The sequence below is a fragment of the Oryx dammah genome, unplaced genomic scaffold (genome assembly GCF_014754425.2).
Source record: "Oryx dammah isolate SB20612 unplaced genomic scaffold, SCBI_Odam_1.1 HiC_scaffold_1, whole genome shotgun sequence".
In the NCBI taxonomy this organism is placed as follows: Eukaryota; Metazoa; Chordata; class Mammalia; order Artiodactyla; family Bovidae; genus Oryx; species Oryx dammah.
Window position 1 is genome coordinate 39,058,542 of NW_024070185.1, and position 22,964 is coordinate 39,081,505.

The 22,964-nt window shown below is 40.8% G+C and overlaps 1 protein-coding gene across 1 annotated transcript in view; it reads right to left on the reverse strand.

The window, feature by feature from the left end:
• Positions 1-22,759, reverse strand: part of RCL1 (RNA terminal phosphate cyclase like 1) — a 63,775-nt gene extending 41,016 nt beyond the window's left edge. The window contains exons 1-2 of the mRNA XM_040242894.1: positions 22,405-22,759; positions 1,621-1,692 (exon numbers count right to left, since the gene is read on the reverse strand). Of these exons, the coding sequence (XP_040098828.1) occupies positions 1,621-1,692; positions 22,405-22,540 (208 nt within the window). The 5' untranslated portion in view covers positions 22,541-22,759. The remainder of the gene's footprint in view (positions 1-1,620; positions 1,693-22,404) is intronic.
• Between the last annotated feature and the right edge of the window lie 205 nt (positions 22,760-22,964).

A 22,964-nucleotide genomic window follows, 5' to 3' on the forward strand; every position in this document is an offset into this window, starting at 1 on the left:
TAGATGATTCAGGGAATATGAAGAAATGAACACAATATATTTTGATACTAATAATCCCTGGCCAAGTTCTCCAGGCACAATTTACCAATAAAGAAATCTAACATTAGAGGAAGGAACTATGTTCAGTCACCAAAAGGAAAGTAGTGCTTGGGAGTTTGACACAAGAAATACAGGTTTCACCATATTAAAAAATCAAAATCACAATAATCACAATCAGAATCATATTCTAATCAAAGTTAGAAAATTCTACTTTAGTTATTCTAAATACTATTTATGACACAAAACAATCTTTTAGGTCCAAAAGCCCCCAACTCCCAAAGACTCTATAACCACGAAACTGCACTAAAATCTGTCTATGCCGGCAAATTAACAAAATAAGAAACTAACCAGATCATCAAAATGAAGGCTGAGGGGGCTGGGGCGGGTGGGTAGACACAAGAGGTGGAAGGAAGCAGGATCATATAAATATCTTATTTCTCAACTAAGCTGTAGATATGACCCCAAAACAACAGAATTTCTTATCCTCTGAATCACCAATAAAAATCACTGAAAACATCCCCTGCAATTTCAAAGTAAAGGAGTCAAGGAAGACTAAAGGAATCATAGCTTGCAAAGGGCATCTGATGTTTTACTTCTGAAACCTGTTCTTTGTGAGGTATGGCTGAATGCAGCTACAGATCAAGTCCCACGGCCACTTATAAAGCCAAGCTTGTCTTCTCCCTTAACAGTGCCAACACACAGAAAAGTTCAGTTTTGTTTCCTCTGTTGAATACATGTGCAAAGGCACATAGCTCATGGACACAATCAAAGCATGTTTGCCATGATCATCTATACAATGTAGCTAACAGTTTGTAATAGCAAAAAAAAAAAAAGAAGAAAAAAAAACTAGACAAAAAGCTAGAAACAACCTAAATGCTTATCAGCAGGGAACAGTCAAATAAGTTACTATGTATCCATACAACAGAATACAATGTAACGTCACTGAACAACTGAGATGGACCTGCATGTGCCTGGCAAGCAAATTCCAAGACATCTGTGCTAATAAAAAACAGCTGGCTGCAGAACAGTATGAACAGCCTGATCCTGTTGATGGTTTGAGATACAAAAATGCCCATGGAAGCAAATACATACAAAGGAGACCAGGACAAAGTCCCCATGGCTGCCCCTGGGAGAGTGAATGGAAGGGGAAACAGGTGAAGGGATTTTCACATTTTTTGCACATACTTGTATAAACATTTTAAAAGACAAAATAAAAAAAATTAAAATTCATCACATACAGCTACCTCAGAGTTTGTTGTAAGACTTTATTGTGACAACATAAGCTACATGGACATTGAAAAGCTGTACATAAAGTTAGGTATAAAACACTTCTATTGTTTAAAAGAGAGGAGGTGCTTGTCTGTTTACCCAAAATTTTCACTGTTCTCACTTCCTTAAGTCAAGTATATGTCCCTTAAATTGGCAATTTCACATATTATCTTCAGACAATCATATCACAGACAGGAAACTGGGTCTTTCCATTCAAATACAATATTTATACCATCAAAAAGAGTGAGTAACAGAAGAATATTTAAGTAGTACATGTAAGTGCTTTCAGGAATGGGAAGAAAAGGAGCTTACCTGTTTGGTTTATTTCAATTCGAGAACCATTAGTTACTTTGTCCAACAGTCTTATGAAGCTGGCTTCAAAATCTGTGGGGAGGAAAGAAAACTGATTGGCCTCCAATTAAGTCATCATTTCCAGACAGCACATCCCATCCAAGTACTGCAGTGCAGGGTAGGTTACTCCCTGCATCACACTGGGTTCTTCACAGGACCTGGGTGAGCACACTGGCTAAGGAATCTGAAGCAACTGAGAAGCACTGACTAGCACTGGTATGTCTTGCTGTTGCTGTTGTTCAGTCGCTAAGTAGTATCCAACTCTTTTGCAACCCTATGGACTTGGCCCACTAGGCTCCTTTGTCCATGGGATATCCCAGGCAAGAGTACTAGAGTGAGTTTTCATTTCCTTCTCCAGGGGACCTTTCCAACCCAGGAATCGAACTCGTGTCCCTTGCATCTCCTGCCCTGGCAGGCAGATTCTTTACCACTGAGACACCTGGGAAGCCCATATGCATGTTTAGTAGAACTATTAAACACAACTCAGTTTTTGTATTCCACCAAAAAATAGGAACTCTACCAGCAATCTAATGGGATATTAATTTCAGCAGCATAACACCCATTTGTTCTGATCTCAGGAGTGTGTGCCAAATGAGAGAAAGAACAGAAAGCAGGAAAGAGTTTTAAAGTCAAACTCTTACTTGCTGCAGAATACCCTTCAATCTCAGAGACAGTAAAAGGTCACTGCCTCTCTCATTCAACAAAGTGCCCCTTCTCCCCTCCTCTATCATCTTATTGATCTAGAACTTTTTAATCAGTTCAGTTTTTAATTTTATTACAAGGTGCCTGAATATATAGTATTATTGTCACTTTTTTAATGCATGAAAAAGGTTAGAAGAAAAAAAACACCAAATGTTAATAAATAGGTTTCTCTTTACAGTAGCATTTTATATGAATTTTTCTTGTTTAAATTTTAATGTTTAAATTTGCTTCAGTTACTTTTATGAATAAATTGTTATCAAAGCTGTTGAGTTTGGCAGAAAACAAAATTCTGTAAAGCAATTATCCTTCAATAAAAAAAATTAATTTAAAAAATACAAAAGCTGGTTATTCTCTAAAACATGAGGGGGTAGATTGTAAATGTGAAATATGAAAAGATAGAGAGAAGAATCAGAAGTATATGTTCTCTGTTCTCCTGAATTGATATTATATACATACAACCCACTGCAGTATTCTTGCCTGGAAAATCCAATAGACGGAGGAGCCTGGTGGGCTACAGTCCATGGGGTCACAAAGAGTCGGACATGACTGAGTTACTTCACTTTTTCTTTCTTTCACATACACACATACACAGAGCTTTAGCTTCAATATCCCTCCCATGAATGGAAACAGGAAGACCAAGTTTTCTGTACTGAAGGCATGGTGACTGCCTGATGCTTTCAGGCAGTTCCTGCTGCTGCTGCTAAATCATGTCAGTCATGTCCGACTCTGTGCGACCCCACAGACGGCAGCCTACCAGGCTCCTCTGTCCCTGGGATTCTCCAGGCAAGAATACTGGAGTGGGTTGCCATTTCCTTCTCCAATGCATGCATACATGCATGCTAAGTCGCTTCAGTCGTGTCCAACTCTGTGCGACCCCACAGACGGTAGCCCACCAGGCTCCTCTGTCTCTGGGATTCTCCAGGCAAGAATACTGGAGTGGGTTGCCATTTCCTTCTCCATCAGGCAATTCTTGCTGCTGCTAAGTTGCTTCAGTCGTGTCCGACCCTGTGAGATCCCACAGACGGCAGCCCACCAGGCTCCACCGTCCCTGGGATTCTCCAGGCAAGAACACCGGAGTTGCCATTTCCTTCTCCAATGCGTGAAAGTGAAAAGTGAAAGTGAAGTCGCTCTGTGTCTGACTCTAGCAACCCCATGGACTGCAGCCTACCAGGCTCCTGTCCATGGGATTTTCCAGGCAAGAGTACCACAGTGGGCTGCCATTGCCTTCTTCGTCAGGCAGTTCCTACTCCTCTAATAAACTAGCACAGTTTGAGAGCATAGACCTTAACAGTAACCTAAACTGATCCCAAAGGGTGAGCAGATCAACGAAGCAATTCCCATCCACCTGTTGTTACTTAACGCTGTCCCATAACTCCTGTCACAGCAGATTCTGCAATCTGTACAAAGAGCACTAGGCTAGAAGTCAGAGAAGCTCCCTTAAGTCCTGAAATAAGGCATAATGGCTAATAACAGCAGCTGTGTGTTAATGCTTACCTTATATAATCCTCATAACCACTAAGCAGGAAATGCTTCCAGTTTTACAGAAGGCTAAGGCCCAACTGGCAGAGGGAAGACTTGAACCCAAGTCTGCCCTTCTCTAGAGTCCATGCTCCAAACCAAACCAGGGCTGGGTTTGCCTCACTCAGTTTAATCTCTCAAAGCTAACCTCCTCCTCTAGAAAATACCTTTCAATTGATTTACTGAAGGTCCTGCAGATGACTTAATGAGTCCCCAGTCAACATTTATCTTTAATGAAATTAGAACAGAAAAAACACTATCAGTTACACAGTAAAGGTGTTATTCATGAAATTTTAGTCTCAGTTCAATATATACTTGTATATGTATTGGGTTACACAGAAGTAGCACCACAAAAGTTCAAAGGTTAAGTCAGCTACAAAATTGAACTACATATTATTTCTATGGCCTTTTATATAGAATATTGTATGTTTTTAATGTAGGCAGGATGTATTAATGTCATGCCACTGTTTACCTATGTTTATAGAAAATGCAAAGTATTCTGCACAAAGAAAGAAAACTTGACCTGCTCAAGCTTTCAGGCTGCCTAAATGGGTAAGACAAACAAGCATTTATGAATAAAGTCCAAGATTATAAACTCCATAGCTTTTATAAATTAGTAAAGAAAAGAAAACAAAAAATTACTTTGAAAGTAGAGTTTTTTTTGCAATCCACAGGGGCTCTTGAGCATGAACACAGTTTAAAATGTCCAGCAGAGGAACACAAGTAGGAAGAAAATGAGCACTTAAGAAGACCTCCAGACAAAACCATCCCTGGGTCACAGTAAACAGGTGCTTTAGAAGCAGTACCTCAAAGAACCAACGCAGAGCTAGTTCCTGAATCCTAGTAACAGTGAAGATACAGCTCCATCACCTGGTACGAAAAAGATCTCAAGTTCGTCTAATAATAGTCAGACTGAAGCCTCAAACTTGATTAAAACAAGATGTGTAGGATTCCCTGCCACCTCCCTTCTTCAAGACTGCTCCTAGGAGTAGAGAATTTCAGGTATCTAGCATTAGGGAGGAAGTTCCCCCCAAAAGCACAATTTTACTAGATGGTTTAAGAATACATAATTAGGTTACACAGCTCTAAGGAGAATCAACATGAATGCCACAATGGTCAGGAGACTGGCTACCACTAGGTACATGGAAAGTGAAAGTGAAAGTGAAGTCGCTCAGTCCTGTCTGACCCTCAGCGACCCCATGGACTGCAGCCTACCAGGCTCCTCCGTCCATGGGATTTTCCAGGCAAGAGTACTGGAGTGGGGTGCCACTGCCTTCTCCAAATAAATTATGACACATTTATATACCAGAACACTCTGCAGCTATCAAATTAGTGTGATTTTTCATACACTGATATGAATCATCTCCATAGTATATTGACTGGGGAAAAAGTAAGATGCAAATGGCCTTTTTCTGAGAAAGGAAACAGAATCTATTTGCTTATTTATAGAAAAAAAAGAGCCCTGAAAAGAAACACAACAAACCAACAACACTGGTTGCTTCACACGGAAGGAAGATTGGGAAAGAAACAGAGACAGACTCTGTAAACCACTTTGTTTGTTTTGAATTTCATGTCACGTGTACACATTTTTTAAAAAACACATAAAAATTAAATTGAAAAAATACAAATAAAGGTACTGTAACACAATTTAAACAACCAATAAACACTGCTCTCATTAATTAGCCTATGAAAGGTCTTTATAATACAATGCAGCCATCATTTTTTAAATAACTGCTTAATTACAAAAGAAAATGTTCACGCTATTTTGAATAAAACAAATTTTAACTAATATGTACAATGTGATTACAATTCCGTCAGAGACAGAACTAAAAGAAAAGACAGCAAACTATTAACACATGAAATTAGGAGTTACTATTTTCAACATTTAATCCAAAAAAGGTAGAAATTACAAATACATACCCAAGTCTCAGCATAAATTAAAGGATGTTCACTCACTTGGAAATAATATATATAAAGCATTTACATATTTTATATAATTATGCAGAATGTGACAAATAATAAGTTATTTGAACTTAAATACATCCCATCTTTCCTAAATTATAAATAAAGTCAGTTCAGTTCAGTGGCTCAGTCACATCTGACTCTTCGCAGTTCCATGGACTGCAACACGCCAGGCTTCGCTGTCCATCATGAACTCCCAGAGCTTGCTCAAACTCATGTCCATCAAGTTGGTGATGACATTCAACCATCTCATCCGCTGTCATCCCCTTCTCCTCCTGACTTCAATCTTTCCCAGCAGCAGGGTCTTTTCAAATGAATCAGGTCTTCGCGTCAGGTGGCCAAAATATTGGAGTTTCAGCTTCAGCATCAGTCCTTCCAATGAATATTCAGGACTGATTTCCTTCAGGATGGACTGGTTGGATATCCTTGCAGTCCAAGGGACTCTCAAGAGTCTTCTCCAACACCACAGTTCAAAAGCACCAATTCTTCGGTGCTCAGCTTTCTATATAGTGCAACTCTTACACTCATACATGACTACTGGAAAAACCATAGCTTTGACTAGATGGACCTTTGTTGGCAAAGTAATGTCTCAGCTTTTTAATAAGCTGTCTAGGTTGGTCATAACTTTTCTTCCATGGAGTAAGCATCTTGTAATTTCATGGCCACAGTCACCATCTGCAATGATTCTGGAGCCCCCCAAAATAAAATCTGTCACTGTTTCCATTGTTTCCCCATCTATCTGCCATCAAGTGAGGGGGCCAGATGCCATGATCTTTGTTTTTGAATGTTGAGTTTTAAGCCAACTTTTTCAGTCTTCTCTTTCACTTTCATCAAGAGGCTCTTTAGTTCCTCTTCGCTTCCTGCCAAAAGGGTGGTGTCATCTGCATATCTGACATTATTGATATTTCTCCCAGCAATCTTGATTCCAGCTTGTGCTTCATCCAGCCTGGCATTTTGCATGACGTACTCTGCATATAAGTTAAAAAAGCAGGGTGACAATATACAGCCTTGCCGTACTCCTTTTCTGATTTTGAACCAGTCTGTTGTTCCATGTCCAGTTCTAACTGTTGCTTCTTGACCTGCATACAGATTTCTCAGGAGGCAGGTCAAGTGGTCTGGTATTCCCATCTCTTTCAGAATTTTCCACAGTTAGTTGTGATCCACACAGTCAAAGGCTTTGGCATAGTCAATAAAGCAGAAATAGATGTTTTTCTGAAACTCTCTTGCTTTTTCGATGATCCAGCGGATGTTGGCAATTTGATTTCTGGTTCCTCTGCCTTTTCTAAAACCAGCTTGAACATCTGGAAGTTCACAGTTCATGTACTGTTGAAGCCTGGCTTGGAGAATTTTGAGCATTACTTTGCTAGTGTGTGAGAACCCAACTTATAAATCTTTCTGTGGCCTTTTACGGAAATCTTTGCCTTCACCAAGGTCATGAAGATGTTCTCCTTGAACTGTTTTCATGTGGAAACTATTACATTTGATAAATGCATTCTTCATGGTTTTTGAAACAGTTTACTGAAAGATGGATGTTCAATTTTGTCAGGTGTCTTTTCAGTAGCAATTAAGTTGGTTATGTGATTTTTTTTTCTCATTTTTGTGTTTAATCTTACATTTAATTATGTTATACTTTTCCATGTGATTTATCTGTAGCCAATTCTTGGGATGTACCCTTCCTAATAATAGTGGATAGTTTAAAAGTTTGTTATGATCTATTTTTTAAAGATTTATTTAGGGTTTTTCATTTGGCCTCATTAAATGAGGTTATTTTGTAATTTAATTTTTGTGTGTGTGGTGCTCTTAAGTACCCTACAACTAAAGTCATCTCCATACATTCTTTTTTGTTCTTTGGAATGTAAAATAATAATTATTTTTCTTTGAATATTGGCGGGAAATTTTCTAGCAACTTCAGTGCTCTTTTCTATTTATTACTTGGTGAATTTTTGTATTACTTTTGTTTTGGTTTTATCTTTGGGTGTCTTTAAAAATTTCATTTTATGTATTTTGATTTGTTATGTTTTTACATAACTATGTTAATTCCAAATGTATCAGTAAATAATAGAGAATAGTCTATCACAATGTTCTTGATCTTTTACATTAATTACATTTTTTATTTTATTAACTCATACTTTCTTTCCTTTTACAAATGAATGAGTCTATTGATTTGTCTTGTATTTTTTTTAATGAATTAACTTGACGTCTTTTGCTATTTTCCATTTTGTTTATCTCTTCCTTTAAAATATTTTCATTTAGTTTTTGGCTTGTAAATTTGTTCCATTTCTAAATATCTCAGTTCATTGTTCTGCTGTTTTTCTTCTTAATTACCAAAGTGTTTAGATTGGTAAATTTTTCTTTGGTAGACTCCCATATATTTTTATAAAATTGATATGTCTCTTAATGTTCTTCTTCCAACAACACAAGAGACAACTCTACTCATTGACATCACCAGATAGTCAATACTGAAATCAGATTGGTTATATTCTTTGCTCTCTATACATGCAGCAAAAACAAGTCGAGGAACTGACTGTGGCTCGGATCATGAACTCCTTATCGCAAAATTCAGACTTAAATTGAAGAACGTAGGGAAAACCACTAGACCATTCAGGTATGACATAAATCATATCCCTTACAATTATACAGTGGAAGTGACAAATAGATTCAAGGGATTAAATCTGATAGAGTGCCTGAAAAACTATGGACAGAGGTTCATGACATTGTGCAGGAGGCAGTGATCAAAACCATCCCCAAGAAGAAATGCAAAAAGGCAAAATGGTTATCTGAGGAGGCCTTCCAAATAGCTGAGAAAAGAAGGGAAGCAAAAGGCAAAAGGAGGAAAGGAAAGATATATCTATCTGAATGCAGAGTTCTAAAGAATAGCAAGGAGAGATAGAAAACTTTCCTAAGTGATCAGTGCAAAGAAAAAGAGGAAAACAATAGAATGGGAAAGCCTAGAGATCTCTTCAAGAAAATTAGAGATACCAAGGGAACTTTTCATACTAGATGGGCTCAATAAAGGATAGAAATGGTAGGGACCTAACAGAAGCAGACGATATTAAGAAGAGGTGGTAAGAATACACAGAAGAACTATACAAAAAAAAAAGATCTTCATGACCCAGATAATCATGATGATGTGATCACTCACCTAGAGCCAGACATCCTGGAATGTGAAGTCAAGTGGGCCTTCAGAAGCATCACTACGAACAAAGCTAGGGGAGGTGATGGAATTCCAGTTGAACTATTTCAAATACTAAAAGATGATGCTGTGAAAGTGCTGCACTCAATATGCCAGCAAATTTGGAAAACTCAGCAGTGGTCACAGGACTGGAAAAGGTCAGTTTTCATTCCAATCTCAAAGAAAGGCAATGCCAAAAAATGCTCAAACTACTGCACAATTGCACTCATCTCACATGCTAATAAAGTAATGCTCAAAATTCTCCAAGCCAGGCTTCAACAGTACATGAACTGTGAACTTCCAGATGTTCAAGCTGGTTTTAGAAAAGGCAGAGGAACCAGAAATCAAATTGCCAACATCCGCTGGATCATCGAAAAAGCAAGAGAGTTTCAGAAAAACATCTATTTCTGCTTTATTGACTATGCCAAAGCCTTTGACTGTGTGGATCACAATAAACTTTGGAAAATTCTGAAAAAGATGGGAATACCAGACCACCTGACCTGCCTCCTGAGAAATCTGTATGCAGGTCAAGAAGCAACAGTTAGAACTGGACATGGAACAACAGACTGGTTCAAAATCAGAAAAGGAGTACGGCAAGGCTGTATATTGTCACCCTGCTTTTTTAACTTATATGCAGAGTACATCATGTGAAATGCCAGGCTGGATGAAGCACCAGCTGGAATCAAGATTGCTGGGAGAAATATCAATAACGTCAGATATGCAGATGACACCACCCTTTTGGCAGGAAGCAAAGAAGAACTAAAGAGCCTCTTGATGAAAGTGAAAGAGAAGACTGAAAAAGTTGGCTTAAAACTCAACATTCAAAAACAAAGATCATGGCATCTGGCCCCCTCACTTGATGGCAGATAGATGGGGAAACAATGGAAACAGTGACAGATTTTATTTTGGGGGGCTCCAAAATCACTGCAGATGGTGACTGCAGCCATCAAAGTAAAAGACGCTCGCTCCCTGGAAGAAAAGCTATGACCAAACTAGATAGCATATTAAAAAGCTGAGACATTACTTTGCCAACAAAGGTCCATTTAGTCAAAGCTATGGTTTTTCCAATAGTCACGTATGGTTGTGAGAGTTGGACTATAAAGAGCACCGAAGAACTGATGCTTTTGAACTGTGGTGCTCTATTTAAAACAACCAACACTGAAGATTACTTTTTTTGCCTCCTACCTTCAAATTTTCCTAGATATTTTATCTTGCTTATATAAAAACCTTTGAAGAAATGAAATCAACAAAATACAGCTTATTTTTCAGATTTATGCTGTTTTTAGCACCTTCAAGTATTCTATTTGTATCCAACCTCTTCAGTGTTAGTCTTTTTCTTCAAACAGATTGAGAGGAGGTGACCCTTCTCTCACACACTGAGCAACTGAACAGAACTGACCCCTCTCTAACCCTAATGCACTGAAATATTTCCTCCACCTTAGAAAATTACTCAAAGCAGAATAGGACAAAACTGCATAATACTAAAAGGGTCAATCCACCAAGAAGGCAGAGAAAACCTACATGCACCAAACAACAAAGCTGCAAAATATATGAAGCTAGAACTGTTCTAACTGACAGAAGAAAGAACTCAGCAATTCCACCAACCAATAGGATCTAATCAACATCTACGTGTCACCCAACTCACAGAACAGAATATACATGCTTTCCAAGTGCACACTGAAAGATCATGGTATCTTGGGCCTTTAAGAAACCTCAAGAAATTTAAAGTAACTGAAATATACAGAGCATGTTCCCTAAACACAATGGAATCCAACTTATATCAATAACAAAATGATAACGGGAAAATACTCAATACTTGGAAGTTAAACAACACACTTGTAAATAATCCATGGATCAAAGAAGTCTTAAAGGCAAGAAAAAACATATTGAACTAAATGAAAATTAAAATATGACACATTGAAAATTCATGGGACTAAACTAAAGCTGTGTTGAGAGGGAAGTTTATTGTAATAAATGCCTATATTACAAAAGAGAAAAGGTTTCCAATAATCTGTCTCACCTCAATTTAGAAAAAGAACAAAATAAATCCAAAGCAAATGAAGGAAATCATAAAAATAGTAGAGGCAGATGAAATTGAAAACAAGAAAAATGGGGGGAAAAAAATCAGTCAAACAGCTGGTTCTTTAAGAAAATAACCCCAAATCTCTAGTACCACAGGAAAAAAAAAAAAAAAAGACACAAATCTATAGTTTATCAGGAAACAGGGAATATCAATGCAGAACCTCCAGGCATCAAAAGCACAATAAGAAAGAACTATGAACTCTACATATATAAAACAATTTAGACGAAATGGACCATTTCTCCAAAAAACACAAACTACCACAACTCATCATATGAAATGGGTAATTTAAATGGCCCTATAACCATTCAGGAAATTGAAAATATATTCTTTAAAACTCCCCCAAAAGAAATCTCTAGGCCTTTATGGTTTCATTGGATAATTCTACCAAACGTTTAAAGAACTAAAATCAATTCTACACAATCTCTTCTAGAAAACAAAGAGGAAACCGTTTCCAATTTATTTTAAACTAGTATATTCTTATTTAAAATATCAAAATCAGACTAAGAGTACAAATATAGGAAACTACACGGACTGTAGCCCACCAGGTTCCTCTGTCCATGGAATTCTCAAGACAAGAATACTGGAGTGGGTTGCCATTTTCTTCTCCAGGGGACCTTCCTGACCCAGGGATCGAACCTGGGTCTCCTGAATTGCAGGCAGATTCTTTACCATCTGAGCCATCAGGGAAGTCCACAAATGAGTATCATTTATGAATATATATGAAAAAATCTGTAACAAAATATTAGAAAATAAAATCCAGTAATATAAAAAAGAATTACACATCATGACCAGTAGGGTTTATTCCCGTAATGCAAGGATGCTTCAATATTTGAAAATCATTCAATGAAATAAACCATATTAACAGACTAAACAAGAGAAATCACATGATCACATCATTGGTACAAAAAGTGCATTTGATAAAATACAACACTCATTCATACACACATACAAATCTTAGAAAAATAGAAGAGAACTTTCTCAACTTGATTTTAAAAAATCTAAAAAAAATATAGAACTAACATTATACTTTGTGGCAAAACACTGGGTGCTTTATCCCTAAGACAGGGAACAAGGTAACGAAGTTTGGTCTCATTACTCTTATTTAACATAGTGCTAGAAGTCCTACTCAGTGCAATAAGGGAGTAACAAAAGGTATAAATTTCAGAAAAGAAGAAATAAAACTGTTCCAAGTTACAGATGACATGACTGTCCACATAAAAAAATCCCAAAGAATCTACCAAAAAAAGAAAAACCACTACACATTTAGAACTTATAAATGAATTCATCAAGGTTGCAGGGCTAGGAACTGAGTTATTCAGTAGTGTCTGATACTTTGCAACCCCATGGACTATACAGTCCATGGAATTCTCCAGGCCAGAATACTGGAGTGGGTAGTCTTTCCTTTCTCCAGGGGATCTTCTCAACCCAGAGATCAAACCCAGGCCTCCTGCATTGCAGGCAGATTCTTCACCAGCTTAGCCACAAGGAAAGCCCAAGGTTGCAGGACACAAAACAAACATGAAAAAAAAACATTGTATTTTATATACTATTGATGAACACATAGAATTTGGAACACAGCACACAGCAAATTTGGAAAACTCAGCAGTAGCCACAGGACTGCAAAAGGCCAGTTTTCATTACAATGCCAAAGAAAGGCAATGCCAAAGAATGCTCAAACTACCGCACAATTGCACTCATCTAACACGCTAGTAAAGTAATGCTCAAAATTCTCCAAGCCAGGCTTCAGCAACACATGAACCGTGAACTTCCAGATGTTCAAACTGGTTTTAGAAAAGGCAGAGGAACCAGAAATCAAATTGCCAATATCCGCTGGATCATCGAAAAAGCAAGAGAGTTCAAGAAAAACATCTATTTCTGCTTTATTGACTATGCCAAAGCCTTTGACTGTGTGGATCACAATAAACTGTGGAAAATTCTGAATGAGATGGGGATACCAGACCACCTGACCCGTCTCTTGAGAAACCTATATGCAGGTCAGGAAGCAACAGTTAGAACTGGACATGGAACAACAGACTGGTTCCAAATAGGAAAAGGAGTACGTCAAGGCTGTATATTGTCACCCTGCTTATTCAACTTCTATGCAGAGTACATCATGAGAAACGCTGGGCTGGAAGAGTCACAAGCTGGAATCAAGATTGCTGGGAGAAATATCAATAACCTCAGATATGCAGATGACATCACCCTCATGGCAGAAAGTGAAGAGGAACTAAAATGCCTCTTGATGAAAGTGAAAGAGGAGAGTGAAAAACTTGGCTTAAAGCTCAACATTCAGGAAACGAAGATCATGGCATCTGGTCCCATCACTTCATGGCAAATAGATGGAGAAACAGTGGAAACAGTGTCAGACTTTATTTTTGGGGTCTCCAAAATCACTGCAGATGGTGACTGCAGTCATGAAACTAAAAGACACTTACTCCTTGGAAGAAAAGTTATGACCAACCTAGATAGCATATTGACAAGCAGAGACATTACTTTGCCAACAAAGGTCCGACTAGTCAAGGCTATTGTTTTTCCTGTGGTCATGTACGGATGTGAGAGTTGGACTGTGAAGAAAGCTGAGCACCGAAGAATTGATGCATTTTGAACTGTGGTGTTTGAGAAGACTCTTGAGAGTCCCTTGGACTGCAAGGAGATCCAACCAGTCCATTCTGAAGGAGATCAGCCCTGGGATTTCTTTGGAGGGAATGATGCTGACGCTGAAGCTCCAGTACTTTGGCCACCTCATGTGAAGAGCTGACTCATTGGAAAAGACCCTGATGCTGGGAGGGATTGTGGGCAGGAGGAGAAGGGGATGACAGAGGATGAGATGGCTGGATGGCGTCACTGACTCGATGGACGTAAGTCTGAGTGAACTCCGGGAGTTGGTGATGGACAGGGAGGCCTGGTGTGCTGCAATTCATGGGGTTGCAAACAGTCGGACACGACTGAGCGACTGAACTAAACTGAACTGAACACATAGAGGCCAAAATTTAAAATCAGATATTATTTACAACTGCTCAAAAAAGTGAGACATTTAGGTGTAAATCAACAAATCATGTACAGGACTTAAATGCTAAAAACTACAGAATGTTGATGAAAGAAAACAAAGATCTAATAAATGGAAAGATACATTATGTTTAAGGATTAGGAGACTCAATATAGTAAAGATGATAACTCTCCCTAAACTATCATATAGGTTTAACACAGTTCTTTTCAAAATCCTGATATGATTTTTTATAAAGAGAATATTATTCTAAACTTTATATGAAAAGGCAAAGAACTAGAATAGCTAAAATACTCATGAAAATTAAGACTAGAGTTGAATGGACCAGCCCACCCAAATATTATATACATAACAATGCCAGAAAAACATTTACTTTTGCTCTATTAACGACGCCAAAGGCTTTGACTGTGTGGATCACAACAAACTGTGGAAAACTCTTAAAAGACGGGCATACCAGACTTGCCTCCTGAGAATTCTGTAGGCAGGTTAAGATGCAACAGTTAGAACTGGACATGGAACAGACTGGTTCCAAATTAGGAAAGGAATACATCAAGGCTGTACATTGTCACCCTGCTTATTTAACTTAAATACAGAGTATATCATGTGAAATGCAGAGCTGGATGAATCACAAGCTAAAATCAAGATTTTCAGGAGAAATATCTATAACCTCAGATAGGAAGTTGACAGCACCTTAATGGCCAAAAGCGAAGAGGAACTAAAGAGCCTCTTGACAAATGTAAAAGAGGAGTGTAAAAAAAGCTCACTTAATACTCAACATTCAAAAAACAAAGATCATGGCATCCAGTCCCATCACTTCATGGCAAACAGACCAGGGGGAAGTGGAAATGGTGACAGATTTTATTTTCTTGGGATCCAAAATCATTGTGGATGGTGACCGCAGCCATGAAAATAAAAGACACTTGTTCCCTGGAAGAAAAACTATGTCAAACCTAGACAGTGAATTAAAATGCAGAGACATTACCTTGCTGCAGAGGTCTGTATAGTCAAAGCTATGGTTTTTCCAGTAGTCATGTATGGATGTGAGAGTTTGACCATAAAGAAGAATGAGCTCAGAAGAATGGATGCTTTCAAATTATGGTGCTAGTGAAGACTCTTGAGAGTCCCTTGGACTCCAAGGAAATCAAACCAGTCAATTTTAAATGAAATCAACCCTGAATATTCACTGGAAGGACTGACGCTGAAACTGAAGCTCCACTACTTTGGCCACCTGATGCAAAGAGCCAACTCACTGCAAAAGACCCTGATGCTGGAAAAGACTGAGGGCAGAAGAAGGAAGCAACAGAGGATGAGATGATTGGATGGCATCACAGACTCAGTGAACATGAATCTGAGCAAACTTCAGGAGATAGTGAAGGACAGGGGAGCCTGGTGTGCTGCCGTCCATGGGGTCACAAGGAGTCAGACACGACTGAGGGACTGAACAACAAATATGATGAGAGTGTGGTACTGACAAAGGGACAGACATAAAGGTCAGTGGAACAGAACAGAGAACCCAGAAAGAGACCCACATAAATGTGCCCAATTTTTTTTTTAACAAAGTGATTTGTTAAAAAGGGATTAAATGGAAGATAGCCACTTGTACAAATGGTGCTAGAGCAGTTGGACATTCATAAGTAAAAAAATGAACACTGACCTAAGTTTTAAACCTCATACAAAAATTAACTTAAATATAAACTGTAAAACTATAAAACATATAGAAAAAAAAAGAAAATCTTCAGGTCTAGGGCTAGGCAAACAGTTCTTAAACTTTTCACCAAAGGTATACGCAGTAAAAGAAAAATTTGATAAATTCTATTTCATTAAAACTTTCCCTCTGCAAAAGACCATGTTACAGTATAAAAAGGCAAGCTGTAGAGTGAGATAAAATACTAGGAACTAGGAAACCACATATTTGACAAAGGACTAGAATATGTAAAGAACTCTCAAAACTTAACAGGAAAAAAAAATCCTACTAGAAAATGGCAAAAGACATGAAATGTTCAGTATCATTAGCCATTCAGCTCAGTTCAGTTCAGTCGCTCAGTCGTATCCGACTCTTTGCAACCCCGTAAATCGCCGCACGCCAGGCCCCTCTTTCCATCACCAGCTCCCAGACCTCACCCAAACTCATGTGCATCGAGTTGGTGCATCGAGTGCATCAAGTCGGTGATGCCATCCAGCCATCTCATCCTCTGTCGTCCCCTTCTCCTCCTGCCCCCAATCCCTCCCAGCATCAGTCTTTTCCAATGAGTCAACTCTTCGAATTAGCTATTAGGAATGTGCAAATTAAACTACAAGACAGCACTATACATTAATCAGAATGGCTACAGTTAAAAATAGTGACAACACCAAATGCTGGCAAGAATGTAAAGAAACTAAATCATTCCTTCACTACTGGTAGGAATATGAAATCTATGCTTATCATTAGTATAGTGGCTAGGCCTCCCCCGATTCCAGTTACCTATCAACAACTTTGAGTCCCAGACCATACTGAAATAAAGTATAGGTACATCCTGTGGTATAATAAGAAGTATAGTTAGTCTTTGTTCCCAGCACAGAGCTCCTAAAAAAAAAAAAAAAACACCTTGGAAGTTCCAGAGTGACAGGGGTCTACTTTAAAAGCTATTCATACAGAGTCCCTTTTGAGCACACCTGAGTTTATGCTGCTGAGGTGACTTAAGGTAGAGCCCCTAGACAGCCTCAGGATGGGGCTGGTCACCAGAAAAATCAAAAGATTAGACAGTTAGAACTTTCAATCCTACTGACTTCTACGGGGGGTGGTGTGGTGTGGAGGTGGGCCCGGAGATCAAGCCCTGGTAAAAATTCTTGAACAAGGAGAAAACTTCAGGTTAGTTTAAAACAAAACAAAACAATCCACATTCTGGGAGAATAACAAACCCCCATTGTTCCACAGGGATGGAAGCCCCTACTTCAGGACTCTTCTGGACCTACTCTATGTATCTCTTCATCTGACTACTCATCTTTATCTTTTATATCCTTTATTATAAACTGGCAAATGCAAATAAATATTTCCCTGAGCTTCATGAGACATAATTTTAGCAAATTATTAGACCTCAGGAGGGAGTTTGGGAACCCCCGAATTATAACTGGTTACTACGAAGTATAAATGGTCTGGGCTTGTGACTGAGATTTGAGATTAAGTCCTTAACCTGTGGGATTTGATGCTATCACCACCGAGGTAGTTCACAGTTGAGTTAAATTTGTAGCACACCCAGTGAATGTCCCGGAGAAGGCAATGGCAACCCACTCCAATACTCTTGCCTGGAAAGTCCCATGGATGGAAGAGCCTGGTGGGCTGCAGTCCATGGGGTCTCGAAGATCGGACACGACTGAGTGACCTCACTTTCACTTTTCACTTTCATGCATTGGAGAAGGAAATGGCAACCCGCTCCAGTGTTCTTGCCTGGAGAATCCCAGAGACAGGGGAGCCTGGTGGGCTGCCATCTATGGGGTCACACAGAGTCGGACACGACTGAAGCGACTCAGCAGCAGCAGCAGTGAACGTCCACTGGGAACTGGACAACTGCCTGGTATGGAAAGGAAACCCCACACATCCTTTTACAAAATCCAATTCATGAACACCCAGATTTATCCCCCAAACAATGTATCAGTTTGCCAAAAGACATTTTACCTTTAAGGACCTCCATGTGGCATGTTTCCTCAGCACATTTTAAAGGATTCTTTTCATTAAAATTTCACTTACCCCTCCTTTTTCAGAAACTCATCTGGTTAAGCCACGTGCAGCACTCCCTGAGGACCAAATAACTCCTCTCTCCAGTTTCACAGCAAAGCCTAAACATGTGACCTACTCAGGGACATGGGTAGCAGCAATCCCATGTCCTAAGTGCTAAATCAGGGCTCTTACCCAAGTCCATCATTTCTGTATTCCCACTTTTTAAAAAAATCATCATTCTTGTGAATTCTTTCCATATGGACCTCACCTTTACCCAGAAAATGTTAATCAGCTGAACCCTGCAGGATACAGCCCTTGTGAAATCCAGAAACTGAAGCACTTTGGACAGCTGCTTTATAATCCGAGGAACACTCAAGTCCACCAAGCAGTCGGTTGGGAAAATAGGCCTTGCCGACTGGAGCTGGCTGCCGTCTGCTTCTGGCTCTGTTACTGACTGGATAGTTAACTTCACCAGCTATCTTACTTAACCATGTTTTGCCTTTTTTAGCTTTAGTAAAACAGCAACAGAAGAATATTTATTTCCTCCTCACTGATGGGAAGAATCTAATGAGGCAATATAATCGTTCATGTTCCTCAAAAGTGAAGTAAATATTACACATTGTTGCTGCATAATTAATAAAAACTATTCCAGGATCTTCTTTCTTTGGGATTCAAATTCTTCTCATTGTTTACAATTCCTCGTTCAGAGGAGACAAATATTCTATTTAAGAGATTAACAAATCCAGCTGAAATCACAATTTGACCTGTGTCTCATCCCCTTCTGAATCTGTTTGCAGTTTTCTTGGTACCTCATGCTGCTATTCGCAGTCATTACGGATATGAAGAAAAGAAAAAGCTTAACAATTAAATTCAGTTGTTGCTGTTGTTTAGTCACTAAGTGTGTCTTATTCTTCTGGGACCCCACAAACTGTAGCCTGCCAAACTTCTCTGTCCATGGAATTTCCCAGGCAAGAACACTCGAGTGGGTTGCCATTCCTTTCTTCAGATCTTCCTCACCCAGGGATTGAACCCACATATCCTGCACTGGCAGGCGGATTGTTTACCACTGAGCCACCTGGAAAGCCCAATTAAGTCTGGTAGAGCAGGGTTTTCCAACAGCAGCACTGACATTTTGCACAGAATAGTTCTTTGTGTGGGGAGCTGTCCAGTGCACTGTATGATGTTTAGGAGCACCCCTGGGCTCCACCCACTAGGTGCCAGGAGCAGCCTCTCAGTTGTGACAACCAAAAATGTCTCCAAACACTGCCAAATATCCCCGGGGAGCAAAAGTGCTCCTGCCTAAGAACCACTACATTATACATATAACACACAAATATTTGGAAGCCATCACTTAAAAGGAAACCTTTAGACTGAAAAGAAAACAGAGAAGGTACACTTAAATATTTGAAAATTTTCCATACAGAAGCAGGAACAGATTTTGAATGCCAGGCAACGGAACTATAACAGTGAACAGAAGTTACAAAAAATAAAACCAGCTAATATTTACTCTTCCTACACACCCGGCTCTGCTGAGCACTTTCAAGCACTATTTCATTTAATTCTCACATGACTCTCTGAAGTTGTAGTAATGGCCTCACCTTACAGATGAAAAAAACAGGCTCAGGAGCTCCACTAGCTAATAGCAAAAGCAGAACCCTATTTCAGACAGAGATCTAACTGAGCCCAAGCTCTCAACTCCCACCCTACAATGACCGTGACAAATGAAGAGTTTATATCATCTCTGTGTGCTCAGGCATGTCCGACTCTTTGCAACCCCAAGTATTGTAGTCTGCCACGCTTCTCTGTTCATGTAATTTCCCACTAGAGTGGGCTGTCATTTCCTACTCCAGGGGATCATCCCAACCCAGGCAGAGAACCCACATCTCTTCCGTTTCTTACATTGGCAGGCAGATTCTTTACCACTGTGCCACCTCGGAGGGTATACACCTCCAAAAAATAAAGAAAATGAAGGACTTTCTGACTTAAAAGCTGTTTCTTTCAGCAACAATTCCCGAAGCCACCATCTCAGTCCTATCTAGTCAGATCAGAAGATCCAGAGAGTCTTCATCATAACCTCTAGGCAAGGCGCTACTCTAACTCTGCAGAGCCCCATTACAACTTCCTACCTCAAGTTACTCAGGATACTCACTCTCTCAGCTCTTCCTCAGAAATCTCCTTGAGAACAGAGCTATGAGCTTCTCATGTTTACACCTCCACAAAGCTGTGCTCGACCTGGGGCTCAATGAACCTTTTATGAATGACTATTCCAGAGATGCCACCTCCACCCTCCAAAGCTCACACCAGAGGAGATATTTAATATTTAAGCACCTTCAGGAGATATAATTCTTGCACTTGAGCTGCAAAATTTTATTGGAGATGCTGAGTTTTTTCTAACTCTCAGAATCTAAGTCAGGAACAGTCAGAAAGGGACAGATGACAGATAAGACATTCATCGGCTACATCCCCACTGAAGCTACTACAGACTCATATGACTATGATCACATCATGTGTCAGGGGCTACATGTATTTATATGTGTGTATGTATATACACCTACATATGTATGTATGACATATATATACATATCTATGAATGCACGTATATACGTATATCTTAGTTCTTTCCTTAGAAATTAAGTACAAGTGTACAGATTTCTGAGGCCTTGAATCCAGCCAAGAAGGTCTAAATTAAGGGTCTCTTTTTACCCCCCAGTATATTAATAAGGTAAGGCAAATAAGGCTATACAGAGTGCTCCTCATATAATACCAGCACTTCTGCTAACCAGTACTACCATCCCCAGGTACCAGAGTCTGGTATCTCTTCAGGAAAATGCCAAGTGCCCAAGCTCCATTCATGTGTGTGGCAGTGAAGAGATACTCACAAACAGTGCAGGAGGGAGAAAGGGAAACATCACTAAATTATATCTCATGGGCACGATATTTCCATTAGAAATCCCAGGTCTACAGGCTAATGTATGAATGTACGCTCAGTCACTCAGTCTTGCCTGACTCTTTGTGACCCTACGGACGGTAGCCTGCCTGGCTCCTCTGTCCGTGGGATTCTCCAGGCAAGAATACTGGAGTCAGGTGCCATTTTCTCCTCCAGAGAATCTTCCCCACCCAAGGACTGAACCCAAGTCTCCTGAATTGGCAGGCAGATTCTTTACCACTGAGCCACCTGGGAAGGTAAAGTACTTCTACTTAAAAATGCTATCCCCAGTGTTCCTAGAACCCTGTCTTCATACCACATCCAGGTAGCTATGTGTCCTCTAGGCTAATATAGGGGGCTAATGGGAGAGTTGATAGGGAATACCAGAGTAGAGCAATCAAGCAATTGCTTCACCCAAGGGTCAGACTCAAAATGAAGATAAGAAACGTTGAGAGGAAGAGCACCTGGCAAAAACCATGCCAGCGGTCCCTCAACTTCTTCAGGACAGTGAGGGCACTGATAATCATGTACCAACGGAAGGCTTTCTCACTGTCGCCAGGTTCCCCTCCGTGGTACAGGGTTCATCTGGTTCTTTCCTTACGAACATTCTATCTCCATCAATGACATGGCATTTCCCCTTACGTGCAACCAATCCCCCTTCAAGAGAGGCAGAAACATCCAGAAAGCGCATTCAGACAGATGATGAAATGGGCTGGCCACCGAGTATAGGAGCCAGTGCAAAATTAAACACACCAACAGGGCCCAGAAAGCTCCCAGGACCAACCACAAACCCTCTTCTCCTTCAACATACAGAGAGGTTTTCTTTTTTCCTTGAAGTGATTTTTCCAATTCGGAATAACCAGACAGAAGCTTTTAAATATATGAGTCTTATTCCAAGGGACCAGTTGAAACTCGGACAGTTAACCCGACATGGGTTTAAATGGGGCCTTATTTTTCACTTATTCACCTTTGTAGGGCAAAAAGAAAGCTCTGAAGCCTATAGTTTAGCACTTGTCACCAACCCTTTGCTAAAGTCAAGGAAATTAGGCCCATGACTGTTAAAAATTTATCTCAAAGCTTCTGTCCTGCACAAACCAATCACAGTCACGGCTGAAAACAAACACAGAATTTTTTTTTAATTCTTTAATCCACACGCAAGGAGATGTGTGAGGGCGGCCGAGAAATCATGGCGATAGGGACAGCCGGTGGCAACCAAGGGGACATCAGCTTCTGAGACCTGTTTTGGGACAGGGGACAATACCAACCAGTGGTACTTCGCTCTCTCCACATCGCTCTCCGTCGTTACATCTGCCCATTCACCACATTTCGGTCCAACAAACTGTTTCTCTCTTTTGAGAGGTTAATAGCGAGAGCAAGAGGGACTCAAGACAAACGAGGGGGCGATGCCTGGGATATGTTGCAACACGTAATGCTGGAAAACGTGTAGCTGTTTACTACCAGCGCCTGGGAGACGCGGAGCGCCGCGCACACCAGAGCTCAGTCCTCGGGGCGTGACCCCGCCTCCCCACAACCTCAGGCGCGTTCTGGTGTGGGGGCGACGCGCTGCGAGCCCCCCACGCGCCCACGGAACCCGGAGGCTCACTGCCTGCGGGCCCCCAGGGCAAGAGCGCGGTCTCCCCTCGGGCCCTGCGCCCACCCTGCAAGCTGCGCGCCCCGGAGTTACCTCGGAGGCCGGGGTTGTCGTCTCTGGCCCGAATCTTTCGGATTTTGACTGGGCGCCCGCTCAGAGTGGACAGGACCAGACGCTGGCGCAAGAAGTTGCAGCCTGAGTAGCTGAGGGAGTGCGCCTGGGTCGCCATGTGCACGCCCTTCGCAAAGGCGCGGGCAGCAGGGATGAGGCGACTTAGGATGGGCGAAGGGGTCGCGGTACTGGCAGTAGCGGCGACAGCGGCAGGGGCGGCCTGGGTTCCCTCCCGCAGCCCCCGGCGCGTCCACGTGGTTTGGAACAGGAAGAGAGAGAGACGAGACACCGGGTCAGAGGGGAGTGAGGCGGAGCCGGTGACCGCCTCTCCACCTACCCGCCCGGCTGGAGGCAGGCCCCCGCACCGGGCCACGCCGCTATTGGCCGGAGGAGAATCAGGGCGGTGCCCGTGCCGCGCCGCTATAGGCCTTCACTGTGGCCGGGCGGTGCCCAGGCCGCGCTACCATTGGCCTGCGCTGGAGTTGGGCGGCGCCCGGGCCCCGGCAACAGCTCTCGGCTGGAGGAGCTTTGGGGAGGGGGGT